The sequence below is a fragment of the Balaenoptera physalus genome (genome assembly GCF_965194825.1).
Source record: "Balaenoptera physalus genome assembly, chromosome: 20".
Classification (NCBI taxonomy): Eukaryota; Metazoa; Chordata; class Mammalia; order Artiodactyla; family Balaenopteridae; genus Balaenoptera; species Balaenoptera physalus.
The window spans coordinates 63,761,702-63,783,641 of NC_138901.1; the positions used below are offsets into that span (position 1 = coordinate 63,761,702).

The 21,940-nt window shown below is 58.4% G+C and overlaps 1 protein-coding gene across 1 annotated transcript; it reads right to left on the minus strand.

Annotated features, from left to right (window-relative positions):
- Nucleotides 1–74: 74 nt before the first annotated feature.
- Nucleotides 75–5,591, minus strand: MAPK7 (mitogen-activated protein kinase 7). Its single transcript, XM_082441104.1, has 6 exons — nt 4,314–5,591; nt 3,505–3,670; nt 1,783–2,861; nt 1,106–1,686; nt 607–740; nt 75–511 (listed from the first exon to the last, which is right to left on the minus strand). The coding sequence occupies exons 1-6, from the start codon at nt 4,543–4,545 to the stop codon at nt 358–360; spliced, it is 2,346 nt and encodes a 781-aa protein (XP_082297230.1). The 5' UTR covers nt 4,546–5,591; the 3' UTR covers nt 75–357.
- Between the last annotated feature and the right edge of the window lie 16,349 nt (nt 5,592–21,940).

Consider the following 21,940-nt stretch of genomic DNA (forward strand, 5'->3'; position numbering starts at 1 on the left):
GCACCCTGCCCTCAACTCCAGAAACACGCCCTGGAGACAGGCACTAAAGGGAACCTTATATTTCACAGGCTTCGTTTCGATGGCAAAAAAAATTGTGTAATAATAATAATGTAATAATAATAATAATAAAAATACAATACTGAAAATTATCGCTCGGGGGGGTAGGGGTCACCCCTCCTGCCGTGGCTCGTGCTGGCTCAGGTGGCCGCTTAAGGCCGCAGGGTGGGTCTGAGATGAACCTGCAGAATAACCCGAGCTGAGCTTCCGCTGTCAGGCCCGGGGCTCCAGCCCTCGGGAACGGTCCTGCGGATCTTGGAGCTGGGTCTGCCCCTGGCAGCAAGGCACAGCCTGCGGGCCTCAGGGCTCCTGGAGGTCAGGCAGGTCAGCCAGCAGCATGGGGGAGCCCATCTGGATCTCACGCTGCAGGGACTCGATGTCGGCAGGGTTTATGCCGTGGCCCTCGAGCCAGTCGGCGAGCAGGGAGGCTGAGAGCGAGGCTGAGTCGGCCTGGCTGAGGGCGGCAAGGGGGAGAGTGGGGTGAGGGGCTCCTCCTGTGCTGGGAGCCCCTAGCCACAGCTCATTTTGGAGTCCCGGCCCAGCTCTTACCCGTCCTGTGGCCCGTCAGCCACGCCCATGTCGAAAGACTGGTTTAGGAATTCCTCCAGGTCAAAGCCAACGCCATAGCCCGCTCCACTGCCCTTTGGGGTGCCGGAGAACACGGGGGGCAAGGGGTCCTCCACCTGCAGGGGATGATGGCAGCTTACAACGCGGGAACCACCCAGAGCCAACTGAGGTCTGCAGGGCACCCCACCCTGACACTGCCCTCGCGTGGGCCTGGACACCTGTGGTGACACGGCCCTCGCGTGGGCCTGGACACCAGCCTCGACAAACGCTGAGTGCGGGCTGGGGTCTCCAACGGCCGGCTCGTCAGCGCTACGCTCCTTCTGCGAGTGAGCAGGCAGGCTAAGAGAGCTCGAGCCCCGTCTGCCGCTCCGCTCCGTGGGACCAGGACACACCACAGCCTCTCCTGCCCCCAACGACCTCCCAGGCCCGCCTCCCCTGGGCTCAGATCCAGGCATCCCCACGGCCGGGCCTCTCCCCTCACCTGCGACTTGGACAGCTGCTGGGTCACCAGGGTGACGTCGGGTGATTCGGAGGTGGAGGGCTGAGGGGCCCCCCCGGGGTCTGGAGGGGGTGGGCCAGAGGGGAAGTAAGGCAGAACGCTCAGGGCACTGGGGCCAGGCAGCCCAGGGGGTGGCCCCAGCGACTGGGGGGCCAGGAGGCCGGAGGAGGCGGTGGTCTGGGGTGCAGCAGGCGCAGGCCCAGCAGGCGGGCAGGCAGGCTGCGGCGGGGGGCCCGTGGGCTGGGCTGCAGGGCCTGCCGGCGGGCTGCGGGGCCGGGCTGCGGGGGGCGTGGGAGCGGGGGCCGGGGGCCGGGCCATGCGAGTCCAGCGCTCCAGCAGGCTGCGGTCATTGTCGCTGAGCACCAGCCCGGCCAGGGGGTCGGCGGAGGGGCCCCCGGAGGCCCCGGCCCCCCGCTCCTTGCGCTCCCGCTCCTGCCGCCGCTTCTCCCGCTCCTTGGCTCGCTCCTGCCGTCGCCGCCGCTTCTCCTCCCGCTCCCGCTGGCGCTCCTGGGCTGTCACTGGCTTCCGAGGCTCGGGAGCTTCCAGGGGGGCGCTGGGGCCATCTGCGGAGAAGACGGGAGGGTGAAGGTAAGAGCCTGTCCAGGCCTGGGGCCCCTCTGCCTCTTTCTCCCCAGCCAGCCGCGGCCTCTGCCAGGCACCTCGGAGCCGGCTCCGCAAGGACTTGAGCAGGGCGGCCTTGAGGGCAGCCTTGGTGTTGTCTGAGATGGCTCCCTCCCTCTTTGGAGGGGCTGGTTCACTGGCCGGTGGGGGCGGCTGCAAGGTCAGATCGATGGTGTCGGGCGCAGGGCCAGGGCATGGCAGTGGGGCCGGCGGAGGGGACTCCATGGCACAGTCCCCGCTGGGAGCCCAGGGACTGGGCATCTCAACATCGGGGCAGCCGGGCTCACTGGCCACAGGCTGTAGGGAAGGCTGGAAGCGGATCTGCTGGCGGATGCCCTCGCGCCGTGCGTGGAAGTCTTCGATCTCGGCCACGATGGCCTCCTTAATGCGTTCCCGTGTAAGGGCTTCACGGTCAAAGGCAAAGTCAAAGGGCGGGGCGCAGTCAGGCTCATCATCGGGGTCGTGGTACTTGGCCAGGAAGGGGTGGCGAAGGGCGGCAGCTGCTGAGATGCGGGCACTGGGCTCAAAACGCAGCATGCGCCCCAGCAGGGAGAGGGCCTGGCGGTCGGCACCCGGGTACACCGTCTCCCAGGGCACAGGCTGGCGTGGCGGCAGGCTCTGGATGTAGGCCCGCACCCGCTCAGCCCCCACGGCCTGAATCACGGCCGGCGACGGGGTACCCAGCACCATCATGATCAGCTGCAGCTGGTGCACATAGTTTTTGCCTGGGAAGAGCTGGCGGCGGGCCAGCATCTCCCCAAAGATGCAGCCCACGGACCACAGGTCAATAGCCTGTGTGTACTCGTGCAGCGAGAGCATGAGTTCGGGGGCACGGTACCAGCGCGTGGCCACGTACTCGGTCATGAAGTACTGGTGCTCGGCGGGCGAGGTGCACAAGCCTCGGGCCATGCCAAAGTCCCCGATCTTGAGCTCACAGTTCTCATTCACCAGCAGGTTGGAGGGCTTGAGGTCGCGGTGGATGACCTGAGCCGAGTGCATGTACTTGAGGCCCCGCAGCAGCTGGTACAGGAAGTAGCGCACGTGCTCCAGCGTCAACGGCTGCGAGGAGTGGATGATCTGGTGCAGGTCACTCTCCATCAGGTCCAGAACCACATAGCTGAGGGGCAGGGGAGACAGGCAAGGGCTGTCTTGCCCACCCTCCAGCCCCATCCTCACCACGCCCTCCCGCTCCAGACAGGTCATGGCCTTACTCTCAGACTCTGTAGGGGCCACCCACAGGGTATGAAAATTCTAGATTCTCTACAACTTGTCCATTAACTTAATTGAAGTGAAATCGCTTTTCTCTCCAGATCTAGTTTCACCATCAGAGCAAAGGTCGGGTTGGACTAAACCAGGCTGGCCAACGTGTTTAGTTTGGGAGCCCTCTCCATCGTTTGGTAGTGGCTGCTTGAAAAACTATGATGAAAACTGTAAAGCCTTCTCCATTTTCTGTAGGACAGTGTTCTGTGATTGACTAGTGATGTCTGCTATGGGAATAGAAAGGTACAGATATAGAATGAACGTCCTACATTTGCCACGCTACATACCGAGGTCCTATAAAACTGTTACTTCTGCACTTTTCTAGAGGAATCACATGTATCCCTGGCAAAGCCCTAAGGGAGCACTGATCCTGGAATCGCAGGAATTTTCCCAGCCTGCCCTCCATTAGGTTCAGCTACCCTTCTAGAACTTCAGCAATATGGCCCCAGCCTTCAGAAAAGGTCCCTGCTCGGTCTCCCTCTTCCATCCCCACTCCTTACACAGATTTGAACTCGCCATAGGGCACAGTGGGCCTCAGGATGTCCTTGATGGCAATGATGTTGTCGTGCTTGAAGTGTTTGAGGATCTTCAGCTCCCTGAGGGTCCGCTTGGCATTGGTCACCACGTCAAAAGCATTAGGGATCTTCTTAATGGCCACCTGCTGGCCTGGGGAACAGGGGAAAAGCAGATGCCACAAGGTACCTTGGTTAGCTGCAGAGTAGCAAAAGGCCCCTTTCAATACCTCCCTTTGCGGATACAAGTGACAACAGCTACCACTTACAGAGCACCTACTTTGTGCCAGGCTCTGTGCTAAGCATAGTACATACGTTATCAGATTTCCCCGTCACCTCCTTCCTGAGGCAGGTACTCATAGCTCAAAGTTACAGATGCGGAGGCCTGGGCTCAGCAGCTTGCTGGGCGTTGCACAGCTAGTTAGTGGTAGACTCTAGACTCTCACACCTGTGCTCACTCTACCTCCCTACACTCTGCATCTCAGACCTCATCCATCCCACCACCAACCCCGAGCACCAGTCTCTGGCTCCAGAACACACTCTGCAGAACCTCCATTCGGGTCTAACCCGGACTGTCACCTAAGGAGGAAGTAGGCTGATGTGCTGGCAAAGCCACCAAAGTTTCAGAGACCCGAGCCCGATACAGAGGCCGGCCCCCAGAGGCACCCAACCCATGCCTGCTGACTTGACCCAGAATTCACATCCCAGCGGCCCCGCTGGCTGCTTGGGACGGGGCGGGTCTCAGCCCCGGGGAACCGGTTTCCACACGTGCGAGCAAGGCCGGGCGGGTCGCTCACCGGTGAGGCGGCGGCGCGCGGAGGACACCACCCCGTAGGCCCCGTTGCCGATGGTCTCGATGATCTCGTACTCGTCCCCCACGTCAAAGGTCACGTCGAAGGAGCGCGCCTTCAGCAGGGCCAGGTTCTTGGCCGCCACGGAGGCGGCGGGGCCGGTGGGTTCCGCCTTCCCCGGCCCGGGGGGCTCTCCGGAGCCGTCCTCGCCGTCGTCCTCCTTCAGGGGCTCAGCCATGGCGTCTGCGTGGGGACGCGGGCGAGGAGGGGCCCGGCCCCGGACTCAGGGGACCCCCCGGAGCCTCCAGGCCCGCAGGCCGAGCGGCGCACGCAGCCCGCGTCCCGCACCCGCGGGAGCCCGGAGCTCAGGCCCGCGCGGGACGCGGGGTCGGCGGTGGGGGAGGCGCAGCGAGGCGCGGTCCAGGAAGAAAGCGAGGGGCGGGGCGCCCGCTCTCTTCGGTCCGCACTCGGCGGATGGCGCCTCACCCCGACGCCTCCCGGGACCTCGGAGGTCCCGGCTCCCCGGTTCCCCGGCGTCGCCGGCTTTCAGTCCCCGGCTCGGGGTTGGGGGTGGGACCCGAAGACCCGCTCGCTCACCGGGTCGGGCGGCCGCCACCACCACCACCTCAGCAGCGCGCTGTCTCCCGCCCCGCCCCCCAAGACCACGCCTCCGCAGGCTCTGGCCAATCCCTGGACGGTCTCCGCGGAGGTGCCCACCCCTTCCACTTGCTGCGTCCAATCCGCGCCCACCGGCCAAGGAAGCCGCGCCTCCACCCGCGCCCGCGCTGCTGTCCAGTCCCCCGGCGGGAGCCGCCCAACCCGCGCTCGGCTTTCGCAGGGTCTCTGCGGCCTGGTGCCCTCCTCGGACGCATGCGCGCTGGCAGCCCCGGGCGCCGCGAGACTGGAAAGCACCGCCCCTGCGCGCGCGCGTCCACTCCGATCGGCCAGGTCTCCACAGGTCTGTTGCTACTGGTCCCGGGAGACTGGAGGGTTGAGGTGACTAGATGTTACCTTGGCGGCCGCATCACGCAGTCCCCCTCCTTCAGCCCCCTCTTCCCTTATCAGCCCCTATCGCCCCGGGGATTGCGCCCCCATTTTCCCGATGGGCCCCGGGAGCCCGGCGCTGGGAAAGCGTCATCCCAGGTAGACGGTGATCCGTCACATCCAACCACAGAGATCCCGGTCCTCCGGGTTATAGAGCGTCGGCCCGAAGCCAGCCTCCACTGACTTCCGTTGGCTGGTCCTCTCCTCTCAGCTTCCGGCGTCGCCGGGCCTCGGCTCGCAGTTTCCCGGTCTCGGGCGTGACGCCTCCGTGGGGCGGCTCCGTCCAGCGACTCCCGCGCCTTGCCTGCGGGGCAGCGGGCGGGGCCGCGGGGTCAGCTACGCCCGCTCGCTGAAGGCCGCGTGTCCACCAGCGTCGGGGGAGGAAGGGGCCGGGGTCGGGGAGGCCAGGAGTTAGGCCTGAGCGCCTCGGCGAGGGTCCATCCCTTCCGTCCCAACTGGTGGCCAAAGAGCAGATCCAGACCAGAAAGGAATTTTGTTTACATTACCCACTGTTGTGGTTGTTCATTTTTTACTAAAACATACATAAAGTTCCACGTAAGTGTATCAATCAGTTTTCACAAACCTAACACCTCAGTGTATAGAATTAAAATGGAGAAACCCAGAAAAACAGAACGTTGCCAGCCCTTCAGAAGCCCCTTCTGTTTTCTTGTGGTGACAGTTTCTTTCTGTTAACTCTTCCATACTTTGTGGGGTTTTTTGCACTGAATTTTAAGAGGTTCACTAGGATCCATACATTAAGATGGAAAAGTAGAGACTGCGTTCTTAAAAACACGACATAAGGAAAAACGTCTAGGAGTATGAGGTCAGCCCCAGAACAAACAGATACCTCGTATTTAGACATGGAAAAATCACATGGGCCTCCTGAGTTAGTTGAACTTACAGTTGTTTCTGATTTTCCTGACAGCACAGCAAAAAGCCAAATTCTCTCTTACTTGATTAGCCTTGAACATTAATAAACCACATTCATGGGAAGTGGACCTTTTCTGCCCTGAGTTCTGAAAATATTTCCACGATGGCCTTTCCTTAGGTGACAGTATACAGCCTTCCCTAACTCTGAAATATGTGCAGGATAAGTTCTGCGGTGCCCGTCAGTGAAAAGAGAGGGCATAAAACGGCAGGACCCATAAATGCGTCTTCTCAGGGAACCTGATGGCCAGCTCTTTGATGGTCCCATCTGCTGTGGGAATAAAGCATAAAATAGCAGAAGAGACCCATAAATTGCGAATCCTTTAAATACTTCTCTATAAATATTCCAGCTAGGATCAGTATACAAGTTACAGACATTTCAACTTCCTTGGCAAAAAATCCCTGATTCTCATTTACTTTTGAATACACCATGAGCTGCTTTACTCCTGCCCCTACCAGGCCCTGACTCCGTCCTGGAATAGTCATCAATTATCTAACATTCTTCAGCCTTGCCTTATGACCTTGCTGCATTTGACACAACTGACTACTTCAAGAAAAAGTTGTTTCATATGGCTCAAAGCTCAAATCTTAATTAAAAAGTTCAAGTGAGGGGCTTCCCTGGTGGTGCAGTGGTTGAGAATCTGCCTGCTAATGCAGGGGACACGGGTTCGAGCCCTGGTCTGGGAAGATCCCACATGCCGCGGAGCAACTAGGCCCGTGAGCCACAACTGAGCCTGCGCGTCTGTAGCTTGTGCTCCGCAACAAGAGAGGCCGCGACAGTGAGAGGCCCGCGCGCCGCGATGAAGAGTGGCCCCCGCTTGCCACAACTGAAGAAAGCCCTCGCACAGAAACGAAGACCCAACACAGCCAAAAATAAATTAAAAAAAAAAAAAAAAAAAGTTCAAGTGAAAAATCTTGGTCTCACGCCAGGTGGCGGATTTTCTAGTTTCCTACTGGAAGTAAGAAAAAACAATATAAATTCAACACAAGCAAATACTAATACACACTATTACCCACCTCCCCTTTACTCTACAAAAAGGTAACAAATTCTTTACAATTTTCCTGCAGATCATGCAGTATCAAAAGCCAGAGGGACCTCTCATTCTTTTTTTGTTATAACAGCGTTTTTGAGATATAATTTACATAAAACATTTACAGTGTACAATTCTGTACATGAATTTAGTTCGTTCACAGAGTTGTGCAACCATCACCACTGCCTAATTTTAGAACATTTTCATCACCCCCAAAAGAAAGCCATTAGTCACTCCTCATTTCCCCTCAACAGCCCCTGGCAACCACTAATTTGTATGGATTTGCCTATTCTGGACGTTTCAGATCAATGGAATCATACACTGTGTGACCTTTTGTGCCTGACTTCCTTCTCTCAGAATAATGTTTTCCGGGTTCATCCTTGTGGCATGTGTCAGAACTTCATTCTTTCTTAAGGCTGAATATATTACACTGTATAGATAGACCACATTTTGTTTATCCCATCATCAGTTGATGGACATTTGGGTTGTTTCTACTTTTTTGGCTATTGTGAATAATGATGCTCTGGACATTCACTCACGGACGAGGTTTGTGTGGACCTAGGCTTTCCGGTCTCTTGGGTACAGACCTAAGGGTGGGATTGCTGGGTCATATGGTAAACTTTTTAAACTTTTTGAGGAGCTGCCAAACTGTTTACTTCAGTGGCTGCACCACTTTACAATCTCACCAGCATATATTTTTTTTAATTTTTAAAAAAATTTTTATTATTTTTTTAAATTTATTTATTTTTGGCTGTGTTGGGTCTTCGTTCCTTCACACGGGCTTTCTCTTGTTGCATGAGAGGGGGCTACCCTTGGTTGTGGTGCACGAGCTTCTCCTTGCAGTGGCCTCTCTTGTTGCGGAGCACGGGCTCCAGGTGCGCGGGCTTCAGTAGTTGTGGCACATGGGCTTCAGTAGTTGTGGCTCGCGGGCTCTAGAGCGCAGGCTCAGTAGTTGTGGCGCATGGGCTTAGTTGCTCCATGGCATGTGGGATCTTCCCGGACCAGGGCTCGAACCCGTGTTCCCGGCATTGGCAGGTGGATTCTTAACCACTGTGCCACCAGGGAAGCTCTCACCAGTATATTTGAGGGTTCCAATTGCTCCACATCCTCACCAACACTTGTTATTTTCCCTTTTTTTTTTCTTTTTTAAATTGTAGTCATCCTGGTGGGTGTGAAGTGGTATGTCATTGTGGCTTTGATCTGCATTACTCTCATGACTAATGATGTTTAACATCTTTTCATGTGCTTATTGGCCATTTTTCTTCTTTGGGGAAATGTCTGTTCAGTGTCTATTCAGTTCCTTTTCTGTTTTGAATTGTGTGATTTTCCTTTTTATTGTTGAGTTGCAGAGTTCTTTATATAGTCTGGATATAAGCTCCTTATTAGACGTATGATTTACATATTTATTCCCATTCTGTGGGTTGTCTTATCAGTTTCTTGGTGGTATCATTTGAGGCACAAAAGTTTTTAATTGCAATTAACTCTGATTTATCTATTTTGCCTTTTGTCACTTGTGCTTTTGATGTCATGCCTAAGAAACCATCTCTTTTTTTTTTTTTAAGTTTTTCATTTTTCATTTTTACTTATTTATTTTTTTGGTGGTCACATTGCGCAGCTTGCGGTATCTTAGTTCTTGGACCAAGGACCAAACCCAGGCCCTCAGCAGTGAAAGCACGGAGACCTAACCACTGGACCGCTAGGAAATTCCCATCTCATTCTTTTTTACAGCTGCATAGTACCACTTTACAGATATAATATATTTAACCAAGACCCTATAGGTGGACACTTTTTGCTATTGCAAACGATGTAGCGCTAAAGTATCTTGAACACATCGTTTCGTGCGCTGTGAGTCTAAGCCACCCAGAAGCAGGCGTGTGCCAAGTTGAAGAGCACTGCACTCGTGACTCTAACAGGGTGTCAAATCCCTGTCCTTACAGATTATGTCACTTTAGCCTCCCACCGGCAGTGTGAGAGGAGGAGTCACACGGTGCGATTCATCACGTGCTTGTACCAGCGTAGAAACACCTTAGTAAAAGCAGGGAAATGAAAGAGGCCCAGGGGACATGTCTCCAAAAGAAGAAGGGGGAGGGGGAGGGGAGGGCAGGGGGTAGGGGGAGGGGAGGGCAGGGGAGAAGGGGGAGGGGAGGGGAAGGAGGGGGATGGGAGGGAGCGGGGAGGAGGAGGAGAAGCAGCAACTAAGCTGTGGGAATGAAGAGGGTCTCGTGACACAGACCACCGCTCAGCCCTCCTGGCCGTGCCTCCTGCCTGGCCACATGCGCATCCAAGTTCACCATTCCTGGTTTAGGCCACTGTGAGCCTCCTAAGAGGTTTGAGTAGAACGCCCTTCAGAATTGCCATCCTGAGAAATTTTTCTGGCAAACTGTGTGGAATGCATACTTGAGAAGAGGCTGGAGAAAAGGAGATTATTATGCCGTCCAGGTGACAGCCCTCACGGGGCTCTGGACCAAGCAGTGGCAGTGGATCCCTGAAGACGGATGTGGAGGGAGGTGAGAGCAGGAAGCGTGGGTTGTGTCAGAGTTTCTGGGGAGACAATGGGGGTGTCACCAAGATCCAGACCCCTGAGCTGCATGGTGGATGGGGGTGAGGCCGTTCAGCTACGTCCAAGCACCTGGTGAGCCCCGTCTCTGATCCCAGCCCTGGAGGCCCTCCTGGGCTGCAGAGCCTTAACCCTCGTCATGTTGGGGGTATCGGGGAGCCCCGGATGGTGGACTCCTTCCAACAACCTCCAGGGACCCCCCCCCTTTGTCGATAGTCCCAGCAAATGTTCGGGGTGGCCTCTCATTGGACAGGCTAGTGGGGGGCGTGGGAGGAAGCATGCTGATTGGCCAGACCTGAGTCACCTGCCCACCTCTGGAAGGGGGAGCGGCCGAGGGCCATTTTCCCAAAGGAAACCTGGGCTTTAAGGAAGGACGGATGGATGCCAGTAGGAATGAGATGTGCCCCACTCATCTGCACCCCTCTGCCGCCAGAGGAAGTGCAGGGGAAGTTTGAGGAGCAGAGAGCGGGGTCTCCGTCCGGGAAGCTGCTATACCGACATGACTGGCTCCCCTCCAACCCCAAAGCCCCTTAGTTTTCAGAAGACACACTTTGGGATCAGGAACACCTGAGTTTGAATCCTGCTCTGCCACATCGCAGCCAAGGCATTCTTTACTGTGTATTTCTGTGTCACAACCAGGGACACGTGGTCCCGGCCCCTCTCTCACCAGGGAGACCAACCCTCACCCGGCAGTGGCTGCCGCTGTGGTCGGCGCTGAGGAGGGGATGCTCAGGCACCGGAGGTGAGGAGGGGACACTTGCTCAGGTGGAGAAGTCACAGAGGGACATCCAGGTTGGGACCAGCCCGGTGAAAGGACCAGGAGGAGGGAGGAGGAGGGAAGGGTTAAAAAGAGGCAGCAGCAGGTGCGAGTGAGCTCGGCACACATCTAGGCACAGAGAGACCCGCGTGGAGGTGGCAGGGGGAGGGGCACACAGAGACGGGCCGGAGAGGTGGGCAGAGGACCACTGTGCGGGACCCCTGGGGCCCTGACCTCAGTGTCCCCGTCTGCAAAGTGGGGATGTTCAGACCTCCCTGGTTGGGTTGTTTTCTGGGTTTGAGAAATGACAGCCCAGCCAGGAGAGCCCCAGGCATGGGCCTGGCCCTCTGGAGGTGCTGGACCCGACGTGGTCACTCAGGCGGACACCCCCAGGCCCAGGGGCATTCGAGCCGCGTCTTGGGTGTGTAAACAGTTCTACCCTCACCTTCTTCCAGAGGGAGCCGCTGTCCCTGTTAACAGCTGAGAAATGGGCTCAGCAGGGGAGGGGGTGAGTGACCTAGGGCCACGTGCAGGGTGGGGGTGAGTGACCTAGGGCCACGTGCAGGGTGGGGGTGAGTGACCTAGGGCCACGTGCAGGGTGGGGGTGAGTGACCTAGGGACACGTGCAGGGTGGGGGTGAGTGACCTAGGGACACGTGCAGGGTGGGGGTGTGCCAGGAGGGGACTGCCTCCACCTCTGGGACTCCCGGTACCCAGCTCCACTCTCCCCGCACAGACACGCCTCTGTGGCTAAGGCCGTCAGCCTTGAGTCACCCGGTGAGCGGCTGGGGCCCCCGGGGAGGAAGCCCGCGAAGCTCACACCCCTGTCTGCAGAGGCCAAGGCAGCTGCGCCAGGACCCACTGGTCAGCCTGCGGCCCCTTCCCCCTTCTCCTTCCCCACTTTCCTCAGCTGGCCCTCCTGCTCCTGCTCCTAGCAGAGAGGGTGGCCTGTGGGCCCTGTGGACAGAACACCCTTCCTAAGAAGGGGGCCAGCTTAATGGATGAACCTGCAAAGGACGCTGCCTGCTCTCAATGGGCCCCTCAGCACCAGTGGGACAGGTTGGTGAGGGGAATTTGGGGGCCAGAACTCCTTCCGTGAGCCCTCAGGACCCACCACAGAGGTAACAACTGAGTTAAGACCCCCTCGGCTGGTGACTTCAGAAAGCCTCAGTCTCCCCTTCTGCGTAGTGAGGGTCGTGATTAAAAGAACATGAAGAGCTGGTCTAAATTACAACTGGTTCCTGGCCTGCTGTTAACCACGTAAACGGCAGAGGCTGGGGGCAGACAGGACTCTGGGCAGGCTGGAGGGAGGGCCCCCAGTCAGGGGACAGGGCAAGCCAGGGCAGCTGGTTCTCCCAGCCTTCAATCTGAGACGATCAGTTAAGATTGCATCAGGCTGCAAATAACAGGAAACCACCAACCATGGCCTAAACACATGAAGATTTGTTTTTCTTTCATCACAAGAAATCCAAAGGACTTTGTTGACCTCAGTTTAGTGGCTCAATAACACCTCAGGGACTGAGGCTCCACCCTTCCGATTGGCTGTCATCCTCATGACATTTTGCCTCTCTTAACTCATGGCTGCAAAATGGCTGCTGCACTCCAGCCATCACATTCATGCTCCAGGCAGGATAAAGGATGAAAGGAGAAGGATATGGCACTACATCTGTCCCCTGTCATCACAAGAGCAAACACCTTCCTGGTAGCCCTCAGCAGATGTGCACCTACATCTCCTTAGACAGAACTGCGTCACATGGCCACCCCTACCTGCAAGGGAGGCTCAGAAATCAAGTGCTTAGATAGGCACACTGCTGCCCCCCAAATCAGGGTTTGTTAGAAGTGGAGAACAGATATTGAGTAGGTAGCTCACAGGTGGAAGGGGCAAAGCCACATCTACTGATCAAGAGGGCAGGTGGGCGGTGCCCTAGTGCCCAAGACCAAGACAGGCCTCTTCTCGGGGACACTGGAGGCTGGGGGGCTGGATTCCCCCACTCAGGGTCCATGGCCTCCCGGTACAGACCACCCTCATCTCTCCCGGCCCTGGGCGCTCCACGCTCCTTCCCAAAGGTGGCGGGTGCCAAGGCCCCCCTTGGCCCAGAGCCCGTATTGCAGGTGATGAGCAGTGCGGCAGGGGTGGGGATGAGGCAGGTGCTGGGCGGCAGCTTCAGCTGCCCCTCCCATCTCCTGCAGTGCTGCCGAGCCCTCCGGGCCACACAGTCACACTGTGACACGCACACGCTGGCACAGTCACGGCACAGTGCTCGTGTGTACACGCGGTCCACTTAGGTTGCCGGATCACAGACACGCTCATGCCCACCCAGGACGCACACAATGCGGGGCACCACTGTGCACACACATTCACACACAGGGACGCACACGCAACAGCGTCCACGTACGCACAGATCTGCACACGCGGGCACGCAGGGACACACACAGATACACGGCCCACTGGGACGTACGCTCCGGGCACACGCACACTCGCTCCTCCCTCGCTCCCTCCGTGTACATGCCGGGCCTGTTCTGCCTCAGCGCCCAGAACAGCCAGGCCAGCTCCGTCCCCACAGGTTGTAGGGGAGAGGAGGGAACATTTCTGCCTGAACGTGCCCGCCCCTTGGGAGAGCTGAGCCTGGGGGGCTGCCGAGGGGAGCCAGGACGGGCAGGCAGGGGGCTGCTGCGGGGGCCCGGCGGCAAGGCCGGTGGCCGGAGGGCAGGGCAGACCTGCCCACAGGACGCGGAGCCGGGCAGGGGTCGGTGCCGTGGCTCAGTCCCCCGAGGCGGTGGATACTCCCCAAGGTCAGCCTGTGGGTGCGTGGAGGCAGCAGCAGGAAGCCTGCGTGCGTGGGCTGACCTCAGGGCCCGGTGGCTCTGCCTTGGGCCGTTTGCGACTCCTCAGCACCCTCTCCTCAGCCCTGCTTCCACCACCTGCACACCCAGGCCGACCAGGACCCTGGGGGCGGGTCCATGCTGTCCCAGCACCTGTGGCTGCGCCGTCAGGGTGCCGTCCTTGTGGTCCCGAGGGCCCAGTGGCTGGGCAAACGCTGGACGGCCTTGCCCCTCCCCGAGCATTCCCGAGGCCTGCACTGGGCCTGCCTGGGTGGGAGGGTGGAGCCAGGTCTGTTCTCTGTCCTCTGTGAGCGGGGATGACTGTCACCAGGATGCCACCCTCACCGCACACGCCTCTCCCGGCCCCTCCTTCTGGTGGCTTGGCCCAGGGCCCTCTCCTCAACCAGAACTCCTCCCCAAGCTCTGCACCGAGCACTGTCAACCCTGCTCCAGCCTGGCCCTCCCTCCCTCTCCTGAGCGCCCATCCAACACCTGGTGCTCCCCAAACATCTCCAGGGGACGCCCCACAAGCCCCCAAGACCTGTGACCACTATCACGCTCACCAACGCCCCACCCAGGCCCCCCATCTCACCCTCACGCTGATCGACCTCTTGCACAGCAGCAGCCCCGAGTCCAAAACCTGTCACTCACCCCACCTCACTGAGCACCTACTCTGTGCCAGACAGTATCCTGGGTGCTGGGGAGTTGGCAGTGAACACGACAGGTGCGAATCCCCCCCCCCCCGTGAGGAATGTGGATTTGGGCTGGGAGAGAGCAACAAAGCCACTCAATTACAGTGCGTCTCAGGTGACAGGCCCCAGGCGTGGACTTGGGAAGTGCTGACGGTGGGAGGAGGTGGTGATTTTACATGGATGGTCAGGGAAGGCCAGTGGAGATGGTGACATTGGAGCAAGGACTTGAAGGGGGAGAGGGAACGAGCCCTGTGGAGATCGGGCAGCGGGAACAGCATTTTGGGCAGAAGGAACAGCAAGTGCAAAGGCCCTGAGGCAGGGTGTGCCTGGCCTGTTTGGGAATGAGCGAGGAAGCTGCAGCTGGAGCAGCCTGAGTAGGGGCGACAGGGTAGGAGAAGCACCGTTTCCCCTGCTAACTGCCTGGTCCCTGCCGCCACCATTTCTCGCCAGGAGCCTTGCTGTCATCTCCGAGTCACTCTCCCCTTGGTCTCCTCTCGCTCCTGTAACCGAGTCCCTGCACAGCAGCCAGGGTGATCTTTCGAGAAACACAGACAGGTTGTGTCCCAACGTCCCCGTCTTGTGGGATAAGGCCCTGCTCATGGAAAGTGGGGGGCAGATGGAGGAGGTGGCCGTCTAGAAGGGACCAGCTGCCCTGAGGCCGAGTGCAGGGCGTGGCGGCAGCCCCAGCTGTCTGGTTCCTGTGAGGTCATCCCCTGCATTCATCTGCCTGATTTCCTCTCTCAGATCTGCTGGAAAAGCCCCGTGGAAACAGCTGACAGGTGTGTGCAGGCCCAGGGATGGCCGGGGTGTGGGCTGGTGGGGAGGGAGTGGTCAGGATCACCGCAGGAGGAAGGAATGGCCCTCAGCGAACCCCTCAGAAGCAGCTGTGGCCCTCCACCTCCTCTGGCCTGGCACCTATGGGTGGGCTGCACATGAAACACAGGATGCCCAGCTGTGTTTGAATTTCAGATACACAACGAATGGTTCTTTAGTTGTGGATGTCCAGTATTTTCATTTGCTAAACCTGGCAGCACCAGCCTCCCAGCTTCCCTGGTCCCAAGTCTCAGCCCCACATGGTGGCCAGACAGCCCAGTTAAAACCCCAGTCGCTTCACATCCCCCCTCGGCTTGAAACCCTCCAGGACTCTGAGGCCCTGAGTGATCTGGGCCCGGGGCACTCTCAACCCATCTCCTACCCCAGTGCTGTGCTGGGAAAGTGCTCCCTGAAAAAACAAATGTCAATAAAACATAAAGCACTGAAAGCCCTAATTTTAGCATTTGCCAATTTCTGTGGCTGACTTCAAGCCCCCAGCACATCGCTGGGGGCAGAGTTGCATGAGTGTCTCTGGTGTGTCAGCACGAGGCCGTGCAAGCAGGCGCCAGTCTGCCTCTCTGTTCCTCAAGCACATTCTGCCCAGGGCCTGTGCACTTACTGTGCTCTCACTGTGCTGTGGAAATGCCTACCCCACATCCGTGCATGCTTCTTTCGGGACTTTGCTCAGAGATGCTTCCTTGTGCATCTACCATCTACCATAACCCTCCCCCATCACTCTCCAGCCCTTTTCTCTGCTTTATTTTTTTCTTCATAGCACTTACCACTGTCCCGAATTATCACAAACACGCTTACTTGTGTCCCCACCAGAAAGTCAAGTGCACTAGGGCAAGGGCTGTGCCTGTCTTGTCTTCCACTTTACTCCAAGCACCTAGCCCAGGGCCTGGTACACAGTAGGTGCTCAGTAAATACCTGTTGAGCGAGCGATAACTCTTGGCTCAGCGAGCTTGGTCCCCATGACCTTGGTGCTCATTTTGATGCTTGGTTGGAGCAATTCAATCCGCCCCCAGCGGCCCATCGGAGGTGTTCCTTCCTTCTGCCCCGACCCCCTCGTGGCCACACACCCCCACAGGAGCCGGCTGGACGCAGACAGATTCCAGTCCAGCTCCACTCCCGATCTTGAGCCTCCCTCAGCCTTGGTGCGGCTCTCTCCATCTCTGAGCCTCGTGGTTTTGTCCCCTGTGAGGGAGCATTTAACTTCCACCTCCTGAGCTACTGTGGGGACCATAGTGGCTGAATGGATGGGAAAGCACTTCGCAACCTACAGCCCCTAAAATTCAGGAACCCCCATCCACCCCACTATTCCTCAGAGGGGAAGAAATTTTGTAGTTATTAGAAACATCCCAGAACTATCACAAGTCCTTACAATCAGCTACACATGATGTAAAAGCATAACTCACTCAGCAACAGCATTTTAAAAAATCACCCATTTTCATCAAGTAGAAAACTGAGGAAGTGACTTTAACAATGCCATCTCCACTTCTCGACCGCCACGTGGAGACACTTACGTTGCTCTGTCTCATCTGGGACACTTTTTAAAAAAATCATCCTTCCATTGTCCCTTCCCCACCCTTGGGGACTTCAATCCATTTAAAAATGATGTCATTCTAAATGCTCCTAGCTCTCAGCTGTTACTCTTCCTAGGGAGCCTCTTTTACCATCCCCTGGACCCCCTTTCTCCCTTCCCTCAACCACCTGTCTCTCTCCTGGGTGCCTGGGAAGGAATGATGTCCCAGAGGAAAGCACCATCTGTCCAGGAGCACAGAGAGTGGCCGGCACATGCCACCCCCGCCCCTCGAGCCCGTCAGGCCACGCCTCTGCCCCCGTGAGACCCAAAGATGAGGGATCAGATACCAACGCCACAAATGGGCTTTCTTTGTCCTACATGACGTCATCTAAAAATTCACCCAACATGACAAAATTAGGAGATCTCGAGAAAACAGAGATTTCCCAGCTGTGGACCCCAACGCCTACAAGGGCTGGCACCTGCTGGTGGGTGTGGCTTCCGGCCCATCAGCAGGCATCTGTGAGCAGGGCTGGGCATATGTTTTGATCAACTGGGCATCTGATCAGATCGGTGGAGGCCTGTGCCATGTGAGTTATTCAGTATTGTGAATGCCACCTCACCCTCACCAACTGCCTGGGACTAAGTGCGCCTCATTATCCCCTGGATTATCTCCATGCCTGAACTCTTTCAGCACAGGAGGAAAACAAAAGCTAGACGTGGAGATGCGCTTGTTGAGATCAACAGAAGCAGGCATGGTTCTTCGTGGGAGTGAAGAATGTGCAGCTCCGCGCCTATTCTAACTGCGTCTCCCCTTCCTACCTTACCTGAGCTCAAGCTCCCAGACTCCCTTGCGGCTAGAAGAGGCCCTGAGACCCAGTTCTCGCTACTGGGGTGTGTAGGAGGTCCCGTCCTACGCCAAGTCTTGCTGGGGATGCACAGCTTCTCCCCCTGCTCCACCTAGAACATAGCCCTGTACCTGGAGCTGAATCAGCGGTCTTGTTGTGAGGACAAAATCCACATGCTAAGCAGGTGGGGCGGGAAGATGGGGAGAAACCGGGTCCCTGGTGGTGCGGCCAAGCCAGCGTCAGTTCTGGACTGTCTTGATGTTTGAGACAAACGAGCCTTATGTATTTAAGCCCTAATTGGCTTTTCCATCACACGCAGCCTGTCATGCCACGTGCCCAACATGTAAACTCCTGGCAAGCTTCACTAATCTGCCTGGCTTTGGCTGACACTGAGTTTATATCCAATGGATTGAAAATGAAGGGTTTTTAAAGACCTACAGTACTTTCCAGAATTTGGCCAACGATTCAACTTGCCTGTCTCCAAGCAAGCTGGACTCCGACGGCATTACTGCCTTCACCGTGGAGACCACTGCTCCCATTTGCTGAGCCCTGTGAGGTCAAGGTCTTATGATCCCCAGTTTCCTGTAAGCTGAGACCCAGAGAAGTTGAGCCACCAGCCCAAGGTCACACAGCTAGCGAGGGGCAGAGCTTAGATTGGAACCCAGCTCCCCCTGCTGGTTAACCCTTGGAATAAGCTGCCCCTGGCACTTGCCCCTTGAACTTCAGGGTAAAGGGAGCAAGCCGGCTCCTGGGGCTGATTTGGAGAGGCCAGGGATTCCCCCAGCCCTTCAAGTGACTCAGTGGGAAAAGGACAGTCCAGGCCATGCCCTCATCTTCCTAGTGAGACACTGGGGCCCGGAGAGGGGCAATGACCTGCCTGGGACCACACTGCAAGTCGGGGACAGGCTGGAGACAGAGGCACCCTGCCTTGGGCAGCTGCCCCGACCCAGACCGGGTGATTCTGTTGTGCTGCTAGAAGCTGGGGTCCCCTCCTGCCCGACTCTAGAGCCTCCCTCTGGCTAGAACCTGAGGGCTCAGCCCTGGCCCACAAGGTCCCAGCGCCAACGCCCCCCAAAGTCCTCTGCGCACTTGTTCACTCACTCACACAGTCATTCGACAAGCGCTTACTGAGTGGGCGCTCGGGGAGTTGAGTGTGGTCCAGGAGACCCGGTCAGGCCACAGCCCCTCCATGGTGGAGAATGCCCCTGCCCAGCGAGGGCTTGTCTGGAGGACAGGATGGTCCTCTGGAGCTCGAAGCTCAACAGGAAGGTCAGGCAGAAAGGGTGGAAGGAACAGCACGTGCAAAGACGCCGTGATACACTGAATTATGCCCTTAAAAGGGGTTGGTTTGAATTTCTGTGAATTCTACCTCAATACAAAGGAGGCACTCGTAACTTTAAAGAAGCTGGGGGGCTTCCCTGGTGGCGCAGTGGTTGAGAGTCTGCCTGCCAATGCAGGGGACACGGGTTCGAGCCCTGGTCTGGGAAGATCCCACATGCCGCGGAGCAACTAGGCCCGTGAGCCACAACTACTGAGCCTGCGCATCTGGAGCCTGTGCCCCGCAACAAGAGAGGCTGCGATAGTGAGAGGCCCGCACACTGCGATGAAGCGTGGCCCCCGCTTGCCGCAACTAGAGAAAGCCCTCGCACAGAAACGAAGACCCAACACAGCCATAAATTAAAAAAAAAAAATTAAAAAAAAAAAAAAAAAAAAGAAAAGAAGCTGGGGGGCTTCCCTGGTGGCGCAGTGGTTAAGAATCCGCCTGCTAATGCAGAGGACACGGGTTCGAGCCCTGGTCTGGGAAGATCCCACATGCCGCGAAGCAACTAAGCCCGTGCGCCACAACTACTGAGCCTGCGCTCTAGAGCCCACGAGCCACAACTACTGAAGCCCAAGCGCCTAGTACCCGTGCTCCCCAACAAGAGAAGCCACCGCAATGAGAAGCCCGCACACCGCAACCAAGAGTAGCCCCCACTCGCTGCAACTAGAGGAAGCCCGCGCGCAGCAACGCAGACCCAACGCAGCCACAAATAAATTTATAGAAAAATAAATAAATAAAGAAGGAGGTGTATGTGTGCGGGCATCCAGTACCGCGAGGCTGAGGGGTGCGGGAGGCAGGCAGCGGCGGGGGGCCCAGAGGGACTCGACAGCCCACAGAGGACCTGGACTTTGTCCCCAGTGACATTCAGCTGTGGGCCTGGCCTGTGCCCCCTTCTGCACGGAGCTGACAGGCGCCCTCCACTGAGAACTGTGAGGTGGGCTGGGAAGGAAGACCTACGAGGGCTGTGAGAGGAAGTGACCCCCCCGGTTCAGACCGCAGCCCTGCTGCTACTCCCCGCGATCCTGGGAAGCCCGGCCTCCCCCCGGAGGAGGAGCGGCGCTGCTCTCCCGGAGTCGCTATGACGTGGGTGCCGCAGAGCTTCGTGGGGTGTTCGGTGGGGGAGGGGGAGGATGACCGTGGGTGCCGGCGGCGCCGCTGGCCTCTGCTTCTCACCTGAGACGGGGGCAGGGCGGGGCTAGGGGTTCCCCCGCGCCGCAGGGGCCAAGGGCTGTCAGCAGCGCACCCAGGGGCAGGCCCTGCCCCGCGCTTCCTCTTCCCCAGGCCAGCTCCCCTTTGCCCCGACGTGGGCCTCAGGGCAGTGGTGGGGAGGGGCTGCTGCAGAGGTTAAATGTCCTGGGCTGACAGGGAGCTGCGGGCAGGGCGGGAGCTGTTGCAGGGGGGACACCCACCCCTCAAGGGCCGAGAGTCCAGACTCGGGTTCAAGTAACGGGAAGCTGTGCAGGACAGAGATGGTGACAGGTGGCAGGGGGGCCTGCGCGAGGGTGGAACCAAGCTACCAGAGCAGGGTGCTAGAGCCCAGCTGCCTTGGTCAGTAGCCAGCTAACCCTGTCCTAACAGAAATGCAAACAGAGCTGGGCACACACCTATAGTGAGTTTCTGGGCAGGGCAAGGGAGGAAGCCTCCCCCGGGGCAGACTGATCAAGGGATCAAGGGACGGGGAGAGGAGATCACAATTAGTGGGGCACAGAGAGCAGACGTCAGCGCTCTGGGACCCAGAGCTCAGCTGTGACGCCTCATTCCCAGCGTGCAGGGCCCAGGCCGGCAAACGCCACAACAGGGAGGGCCCAGCCAGGTGGCCTTGGCAGGCCGGCATCTTTCTGGACAGCCGGTACCTCTGCGAGGGGGCCCTCATCTCCCAAGAGTGGGCACTCACAGGTGCCAACTGCTCTGGCGGGTGGGTGCAGTGGCCAGGGAGGGTGATGGAGAGGGTCCCCAGGAGGGGGCGCCCAGCCTCTTCACCCCCACTTTCCACAGCTGCCCCAGTCCCACTTCAGCGTGACCCTGGGCCCAGACTGACTGGCGCTGGACACTCGTGAGAGCAAGGCCAGCGTGGAGGAGATGCTGCTGGACCCAGGAGGGCCCAGGGCCTCCAGGTCCGGGGGCCTGGTTCTGGCCCGGCTGGCAAGCCCACCATCTCTCAGCAGTGCTGTTCAGCCCGTCCCTCTGGCTACCCGGTCCTGGCGTTTTTTCCAGTGGCAGCCCTGTTGGACGCAGGGGTTTGAGCCTGAGATGGTTGAGGGTGGGCCGGGCAGACAGCTGGGATGGAGCTGGGGCCCTGCAGAGGCGGAAATCCCCAGAGCCCCTGAGCCCCGAGCACAGCCCAGCTCTGGCCTGCCGCTGGCTGCCACGTGGACACGGGCCTCGGGGCAGAGGGTGGCACTGGCGCCTGCTTCGCCCGGGTCAGCTTCCAGACACACCCAGCCTGGAGGGCAGCCCTGGGCACTCTCCTCGCCCCCTCCCTTGGGCCGCAGTGTGTCCCCAGTTTCCGTGGGCGTGGCCCTGAGGAGACTGTGAGAGTCCAACGGATGACGGAGCTGCACTGAGGGGGACCTGGGGGTCCACTAAGAGAGGACGGGGAGGACTGGATGCCCAGGAGGGCGGGAAGTTTTGCGGCCAGACTGGTGCCAACCTGCTGAGGGCCCCCTCCCGCCCCACCTCGCAGACCCCTACATCCCGCCCCCAGAGCTGTGCAGCACCCCACTGAGGCTGCTGCACGCCAGCACCTGCCGAGACGCCTTCTGCCTCCAGTCTGACTGTCCTGACCCAAAGGCCAGCCTGCCCAAGGGCGCCCAGTGGGCCAGACCCACGCCAGCCCACCCCACCTGGTGGTGCGGGTTCCAGCCTGGCCCTGCACAGGCCCGGAGAGGTGCCCCACCCGTCCCCACGGTCCCTCCTAAGGCCACTAAGCCTGGTCGCCTCCCACACTCCCGAGGGACCACTGATCTGCACCCAGATGGCCATCCCAGAGACCCCGCCCCCTGGGGAGACTCCCCCTTTAGGTTCTGTGCGGACGTGGGGCAGCCTTGGACATGGTCAGGTTTGCAGTTACAGGGGGCCCCTGGTTATTTGATAATAGAAAGCATTTTGTTGAAAACTGTCTTTTGTGTAATACTGAGCCACAAGGAGGAAAGAGCTGGGCGAGAGTGGTATCATCTGTGAAGACGCATTTTAAGTGGGAGGGTGTGAGGGGTGGGGGAAGGGATATGGCCAAGGCCTGGTGGAGGCCAACTCCCACCTGAGCCGGCCTCCCGAGCCTTCAGCCTCTCTTGCCAGAGGTG

What these genes read in the sequence shown, in the direction of transcription:
- MAPK7 (XM_082441104.1), bottom strand. Translation starts at nt 4,545, where the DNA reads ATGGCTGAGCCCCTGAAGGAGGACGACGGCGAGGACGGCTCCGGAGAG. An exon ending in TATGGCGAGTTCAAATCTGT is followed by an intron (nt 2,862 to 3,504) that starts GTAAGGAGTGGG and finishes CCTGCCCCTCAG; the next exon opens with CTATGTGGTTCTGGACCTGA. An exon ending in AGCAGCTGTCCAAGTCGCAG is followed by an intron (nt 741 to 1,105) that starts GTGAGGGGAGAG and finishes CATCCCCTGCAG; the next exon opens with GTGGAGGACCCCTTGCCCCC.